Source organism: Pipistrellus hanaki (genome assembly GCF_964339955.1).
Source record: "Pipistrellus hanaki genome assembly, chromosome: 1".
Classification (NCBI taxonomy): Eukaryota; Metazoa; Chordata; class Mammalia; order Chiroptera; family Vespertilionidae; genus Pipistrellus; species Pipistrellus hanaki.
The window spans coordinates 118896264-118904525 of NC_140503.1; the positions used below are offsets into that span (position 1 = coordinate 118896264).

The window sequence follows — 8262 nt, forward strand, 5'->3', positions numbered from 1 at the left end:
AATGCGGTTCCCGCACCACTGGCTGCCGCCCCCTTTCCCAGGACCCAGGAGTGAGCAGAGTTTGGGCCATCACCAGGAAAGCCCCCAAAAGTCCAAGCCCAGCCAAGAAGTAACGGGACTGTGCTTAGTTCCGAGGAGCAGAGCTCACAAGAGGAGGAAAGCGCCAGGGAACCCCCGCCTCTACCCCCATCACCCCCTCCTTATCCCCCACCGCCGCCCACCCTCCCCGCTACTCGCTGGGCCCCCATTGGCTGGGCCGGCGGTGGGAGGGAAGGTAACAGGTTATAAAGACTGCGCCCTGGGCGGGGTCCGGTCCTCTGCTCCTCTCGCCCCGGGGTCCTCACGCCAGAGCCGCAGTAGCAGCGCTCCCGCCGCCCACAGCCTCTCCGCCCCGAGCTGTCCACGCCGCGCAGCGCACCGTCCCCTCCGCAGCCATGTCCACCAGGTCCGTGTCCTCGTCCTCCTACCGCAGGATGTTCGGCGGCCCCGGCACCGGCACCAGGCCGAGCTCCAGCCGCAGCTACGTGACCTCGTCCACTCGCGCCTACAGCCTGGGCAGCTCGCTGCGCCCCAGCGCCAGCCGCAGCGTCTACTCCTCCCCGGGCGGCGTGTTCGCCACCCGCTCCTCGGCCATGCGCCTGCGGAGCAGCGGGCCTGGCATGCGGCTGCTGCAGGACTCCATAGACTTCTCTCTGGCCGACGCCATCAACACCGAGTTCAAGAACACCCGCACCAACGAGAAGGTGGAGCTGCAGGAGCTGAATGACCGCTTCGCCAACTACATCGACAAGGTGCGCTTCTTGGAGCAGCAGAACAAGATCCTGCTGGCCGAGCTCGAGCAGCTCAAGGGCCAGGGCAAGTCGCGCCTGGGCGACCTCTACGAGGAGGAGATGCGGGAGCTGCGCCGGCAGGTGGACCAGGTCACCAACGACAAGGCCCGCGTCGAGGTGGAGCGCGACAACCTGGCCGAGGACCTGATGCGGCTCCGGGAAAAGTAAGGCTGCGGCGCCCCGCGGAGCCGAGGGAGGGAGGGAGGGAGTTGGGAACCTGTTTCCATCCACAGGGCTGCCACACCCTAGGGGGTGTAGTGCGCGGCGGCTGGGGGAGGTGGGGGTGGAGGTAGGGCTGGGAGTGGGGGATGGCCACCCGGGAAGGGAGCTCTGCTTGCGGTGGCGCAGCCCCACCCAGAGCCAAGCAGTTGCAACTAGCGTTTCCCCTCTACCCCCTCCCCCTCATTGCCTAAGAGCGCCCTTTTCAAGTTACAGATTTCTTGAAACTACCACTTTATAGTGGGATGGTGGCCCTTGCAAACTATGAGCGTGACATCTCCAAACTTTTGTTGGAGTTCTCTGGCCGCCTCTGGCGGGCTGCCAGCGCTGGGCGGAGGGGGGAGGAAGGGATGGCTGTGCAGCAAGAGAAACAAAGGGTTCCCCGGGCTTCTGGGGGGGGGGGGGGGAGGGGCGGCATTCTACTTGCAGGTCCGTGCGCGGACCCTGATTGCCCTGCCACGCTGCGGTCCAAATCCCGCTAACACTCGCCGAGAATGGCAGTTCCCAAAGCGCAGCGGCTCTGGCCGCCTGCGGAGCTGGCCACCAACTTTTGTCTGCAGCCGGGACGCGGTGGTTGGGTGTGGCCGCCCCGCCCTTAGCGGTTTTCCATTTCCCCTTTGGTTAATGTGCAACTGTTTCAGGTTGCAGGAGGAGATGCTTCAGAGAGAGGAAGCCGAGGGCACGCTCCAGTCTTTCAGACAGGTTTGTAAACCTTCTCCCACTCGCAACTACCGGATCCCCCATCCCCACCCCCTGAGGAACCCACGGCCACGGGCAGTTCTAAAAGTTAACTCCCCCGAGTGTAAAGAATGCAAAACTTCACACGTCCATGATCAAGGCCCCCTAGCGGCAGAAAGGCCACATTGGGGCCTCTCCGGGTAAAAACTCTTGGAGGATTTTAAACCGTCCAGTCCCTCTTAGCACATAAAGAAAGTCTTTACATTTTTACTTTGTTTCCAAATTTCTTACAAAAAAATTTTTTTTTCCCCCGTTTCGATTTTGGAACACATTGATACTCTGATTTCGAAAAGTTACAAATTGAGTTAGATTGCCGTTTGCTAAGTTAGCTAACTTTTACAAGGCCACAAAAATCGCGCAATTCTGCCCTGTAGTTAAAAATGCAACCGTGTTTGGAGCATAAGAAACTTAGTTTAACTGGCACTAAGCCAACCAGTTTTAAGTTCTATTGTGGCACTAAAGTTAGATGGAAGTATCGCTATGCACAACTATTTTGTGATCTAATAAGGGTGAAAGGGAGCCATCTGTGCCCTGGCTGGAAGGTATTAATGGTTTCTCTGGGCTGCCCTATGGAATGTAGACTCAGACCTTCTAGCGAGTGTGGTGATTCTGAAGAGAAATAATAGGAGTCTTTGTGTTCCTGAGAGAAGCTTTGCAACAGGCTACATTCTTATTGAATATGTAATGATGTAAGCACAGTTTTAATTGGACACAAGTATTTGCTAACATCCGTTATCTAATATCTGGCCCAGACTTGTGAAGTATGTGATGTGAAAAGTTCTTAAAGCTACAGTCATGCCTCATGTTTGGAAAGGCCTTTCTTTATTGGGTCCTTGTATTATTATCCTCTTCATAAATAAGAAATAACCCTAAAGCTGAAAAAGGGAAGTTTAATTAAAGTTTTTTTTTCCCCTCTAAATTAAGATGGACTTAAAGAATTTCTTAACTTAAAATTGAAATCCAAAAGCAGGAAGAGTTCCCAGCAGTTTTATTCTGCTGAACAGTTACTGGGATTGGCTATAAAAGCACTCTCACATGTAAATTCTAGAATAACATTTGAAGCAGAAATACATTTGTCAAATTAACTTAAACACAGCAGCGTGTGATCATTACATCTGTTAAAGTTTTCTGCAGAGAAGCGAGTTAATATAAAACAATATTAGTATCAAAGGTCTATTTAGGGATTAGGTTACATTTCCCATATTCTCTTTAATAAAATGTCAGGTTGCACTTTTTTATAGAGGCTAGTAAAATTATCTTTTATACCATTTTTTTAGGGTTTAACCACAAGCAAAAAAGAATTTTTTCCCATGCCCTATTTTTTTGTTTTCTTTTGGGCATGATCTTTACATGAATGTGATAGAAGTGTCTCAACATTTTAAGAATGTAAGGCTATATAAACTGTACTTCAAATATAACTGCTTATAAGACAGGAGGTATAAAAATCCTCATGACATTTCCTTTAGTTGCAAAATTATATATTCTGATTTGGAATATATAGCAGTTAACAAATGGTGAAAACTCAGACGGAGAGCCAGAGCAGCAAGAATTCTACACAGATAGTAGTTTTGTTACATGTAAGCATTTTGATTAGTCATTCTGAAACAAGCTAAGAACTGAATTGACAGTGTGCTAAGTGAAAAGGATGGACACACCCATGTAGGAGGAGACGGAGGAGTTTCAGGGGAAAAAAGGTCCACCAGAGAAAGCAAAACAAATACAGTTCAGAATTACATGTTTTTCCTGATGTGCCTATCCTGCATCTTTGCCATTGCCCATCCTGAATTGGAGTATAAATCTAGCCTTGGCATATTAATGCCAAATGACCACACATTTGTTTTAAATTATAATGATGTTTTAGATGACTTGAGTAGAGGATAAAAGAGCTCAGGTGTACACTAAAACTTTTGAAGCAGGAATTTCTGTTCTGTGTGGACTCATGTATTTTAAGATACGAGACCCGGTGAACACCTGTCACAATGTTATTCCATGATATTAAAACGATGGCATTGATTTTTCTAAATTTAAAAAAAAACACTTCAATGTTGTAATGTAGATTTAGTAACAATTCATGGAGTACAGTTTACCATGATGGCATACATTTATTTATTTTTAAATTGTCAGTTAGCTACCTTGATATAACATAGTGGATCCCAGTTCAAGTTTGTTAATGAGAAGAAAACATAGTATATTGGCACTGGGTCATCTATAAAGTTATTCAAAGGTCAAAAGTTTGTCAAGGCCATTTTTTATGATAAAGACAATAAGCTTATATGATTAATAAAACTGAGTAGATTAGATAAGCCATAGACTTGAGCATGCTTCACATCCCATCTTTTCTCTTTGAAATAGGATGTGGACAATGCTTCTTTGGCACGTCTTGACCTTGAGCGCAAAGTGGAATCCTTGCAAGAAGAGATTGCCTTCTTGAAGAAACTCCACGATGAGGTAAGTGGAGTCACTTTCTGTGAATGAACGTGGGTGAAGCTGTTCCCGTCCTTGACATGGCTGACCTGTCTGTTCTTTCTGTGTTTTTTCTCAGGAAATCCATGAGCTTCAGGCCCAGATTCAGGAGCAGCATGTCCAGATCGATGTGGATGTCTCCAAGCCTGACCTCACAGCTGCCCTGCGGGACGTCCGTCAGCAGTATGAGAGCGTGGCTGCCAAGAACCTCCAGGAGGCTGAGGAATGGTACAAGTCCAAGGTACGGAACCGAGGAAACACACTTGGGTCATGCCCTTTAGCTCCAGTCAGAAAGCTAGCTTTAGCTTCACGTTCAAGGTGTATTTGCTGCTACAGCCTCTCCACCCATTGCAGACTCCCTTCCCTTTACTCTTCTCTGATTCTACTTCCAAGTTAACCCTACCCTACCCCATGCCCTTGTCCTCCACACTTTTAAAATGAGAGTGATAGCGTGAATTTCCACTTGAAACTATCAATGTCATCATTCCATTACTTTTTCTCTGGTTTCAGAAACGTAAGTTTTCTTTTCATTTTTAAATATATATTTTTATTGACGACAGTATTGTAGATATCTCCCATTCCCTTCTCCCCTTTCCTCTCTCTTCCCAACCCCACATCAAGGTGTGCCATTCTCACATGGTGTCACTTATTGGTGGAATCTAATGAACAAAATGAATTGTCCAAAACAGAAGACATGTGTAGACATGTTTTGGCAGACATTGAGATTTGAACTTAAAATAGAAAATTTGGTTTGTATTATGCCTTTGTTTGTTTGCCATCGTGAAGCTATCTCATTTGCTCAGGTAAGGTAGACTCTTAGAAACGAGTTGCCTGGGTGATCTACATTTCTCATTCCTTCCTGGCAGTTTGCTGACCTCTCCGAGGCTGCTAACCGGAACAACGACGCCCTGCGCCAGGCCAAGCAGGAGTCAAATGAGTACAGGAGACAGGTGCAGTCCCTCACCTGCGAAGTGGATGCCCTTAAAGGAACTGTGAGTATCACACACAATAAGTAGCCCATTTGGATCCATTCAATTGGCTAAGCTTATGGTGACATCTCTGTTGGGAGCAAAACTCCCAACAAAACAAAAAAGAAAATGAGTTGTTAAGACAGACCCAAAAAGCACTTGAGATCTGTAAGTTTTAGCTTATGTTATTACTGCTGTGAAGGAGGTACTTGGTACATGTATTCTTTACCTAAAGCCGAAGTGTTCGCCATTTGTCCCTCAGGGACATGGCTGCAGGTGGTCTGTAAATGGTTCTGGGAACAGCAGGGTTTTTCTGGGAAATAACAGTGGAAGCTTTTCTCTCCTCCTGCAGAACGAGTCTCTGGAACGCCAGATGCGTGAGATGGAAGAGAACTTCGCCGTGGAAGCTGCTAACTACCAAGACACTATCGGCCGCCTGCAGGATGAGATTCAGAACATGAAGGAAGAAATGGCCCGTCACCTTCGCGAATACCAAGACCTGCTGAATGTTAAGATGGCTCTGGACATTGAGATTGCCACCTACAGGAAGCTGCTGGAAGGCGAGGAGAGCAGGTACAGAACTAGGCCGAGTGCGTGTGAATTAGCAGCTGCCATTTGCTGGGTAGTAAGCCACATGCTTTACATATTGCGTCATATTTCCTCTTTAGAGCACTTCTTCAAGGTGGCTGCTTACTCACCACCTTTTATAAATAAAGAACCTTAGGTCCAAAGAGATTGAGCGACCTAGTCAGTGAATCAGTAGCAGAGCTGGGATTTGAAGCTATGATTCTCTGAAAGCCAGTGCCTTTCCCCACTCTGAAGGCCTCCCGCACATGCCCCTGTGGGGACAATGCTTGGGGTAAAACATTTAAATGTACTAATGAGGTCAGTCAGGCATAAATGCTTCTGAAGCAAATCCCTCACTTAAGAAACACATGATGACATTTTCTTGATGAAAACTAGAAGTGCGTAAATTTATTCCTTGTCATTTGAGATACTTTTTCAAACATTTTACTGTTTTTCTTTATCTTTTGTAGGATTTCTCTGCCTCTTCCCACTTTTGCTTCCCTGAACCTGAGAGGTAAGCATTTGATTGCTATTTATGAATCATTTTCGTAGCTTGTAACCATTATAAAGCACTCATTTTAAAAATGACACTTGAAAAATGCCATACCAGAGGAAATTCTAGAAAACATCCCATTTTCAAATCCAACTACTGTCTTACCTTCTGTGCAAACTCCACTGACTTCTCCTGCTGGTGCATACACTGCAGTAGTGTATCTCATCCTGACGTTCCAGTGCTGTCAGACTGGGTTTTGAAATAGTTAATCATCTTTAGAATTATTTTGGGAGTAGTGCTTTAAACAGTTGTGAACAAAAACCATAATTCTTTGGGACAAATTGTTACTTGCCTTGCTAATGTGTAATTTTTACTCATTTTGGCCCATTTTTCTTATTCAGAAACCAATCTGGATTCACTCCCACTGGTGGACACCCACTCAAAAAGGACACTTCTGATTAAGACAGTTGAAACTAGAGATGGACAGGTTGGTATCTTTAGATCAAAGTTGGAGTAATCTCAAGGCGCTGATCTCCTTTTAAATCAGTAAGTCTAGCTCAGATACAGCCAGCTGATTTGGAAGGTTTCTGGTTCACTTGTGCCAACTAGGAAGAGAATCGGCCCCTTCTTCCAGCACTATACACAGCCAACTAAGTATTTGGCTCCTGGATGTGAAAGGCAGAAAACAGTCTTCCAATTAGTGATTTCTCTACGGTCTTTAATTTAAAATGGAAGTACAGCTTCCTTAAGTTATTTCCTAGACTAGTTTTATGGACTGTGTCATGAGACTGGACACACGGCCCTCCCTAACCACTCCTAGGCCCTCTTACGCAACACATGGATATGCCATGTGATCAAGTCTTCATGTCAGCTCCATGCCAGGAAAGAAATGGTCCAAAGTTATTGTAATCCTCATGTAATCTTCCCTTGCACACAAACTTAAAACAGGTGATAATTGTTTTTAAACTTCACTGCATAGAATTATTATAGAATCCTTCTTTACAAACACAGGCCTTTTTATAAAATGTTGTTTTCCATTGGCTACTTACTTTGCTTACGGGTGAAGAGCATCTTACATAGTATCTGTCCTTGCCCCCTCCCCGCCACCCCTTCCCCTGCTGTAACCCTGCTGGTCATGCAGAACCGACATAACCTTCCAGCTTCCCCAGTAAATTACATATAATTGGTAGGGCTTTTCTTTGTCATGCCTAATGGAGTAACTTAATCTTTGGCATGTAGTATTATATTTTATTTGAATTTTATCTTTTTTTAACAGGTCATCAATGAAACTTCTCAGCATCATGATGATCTGGAGTGAAAACTGCATGCACTTGGTGCTGCAATATATTACCAGCAAGAATAAAAAGGAAATCCGTATCTTAAAGAAACAGCTTTCAAGTGCCTTTCTGCAGTTTGTCAAGAGCGCAAGATAGATTTGGAATAGAAATAAGCTCTAGTTCTTAAGAACCAACACTTCTAAGGGAATTAGAAAAACAAGTTTACAACATAATCTAGTTCATGAAGAAGGCTTGTGCTAGAATACTTTTTAAAAAGTATTTTTGAATACCATTAAAACTGCTTTTTTCCAACAAGTTATCTGACCAATTTGTTTCTGCTTCAATAAAATCTTTGAAAAACTCATTTGGTGTCTTATTTAATAATAGCTATACAACTCTCTCAATTTTATGAGACTATGTTTTAGTTAAAAAATGTTTGGTCCCAATTGGCTAATTTGACACAAAAATGAAGTTTAGGTTAACCCACTAAATTCAACTTATTTATGCTTGAGGGGTAGCTCTTAATTTGGTCATTTAGGTGGACTTCACTTCGTTATTTTTCGTTTTGTTTGTTTTTAATAAACTAGAGGCCTGGCCTGAGGGGATCGGGCCTCTTACATCCCTTGAAGGGTCCTGGTTGTGAGAGGGCACAGGTCAGGCTGAGGGGAGCCACTGGTGCCAGATTGATGGGACTGGGGAGGGACTGA

The 8262-nt window shown here is 45.1% G+C and overlaps 1 protein-coding gene across 1 annotated transcript; it reads left to right on the forward strand.

Annotated features, from left to right (window-relative positions):
• The first annotated feature begins 53 nt into the window (after window positions 1-53).
• On the forward strand, window positions 54-7919 carry VIM (vimentin). Its single transcript, XM_084870880.1, has 9 exons — window positions 54-994; window positions 1691-1751; window positions 4140-4235; window positions 4330-4491; window positions 5117-5242; window positions 5571-5791; window positions 6256-6299; window positions 6680-6765; window positions 7555-7919. Exons 1-9 carry the CDS (start codon window positions 435-437, stop codon window positions 7594-7596), a joined length of 1398 nt encoding a protein of 465 aa, XP_084727006.1. The 5' UTR covers window positions 54-434; the 3' UTR covers window positions 7597-7919.
• Window positions 7920-8262: the final 343 nt, after the last annotated feature.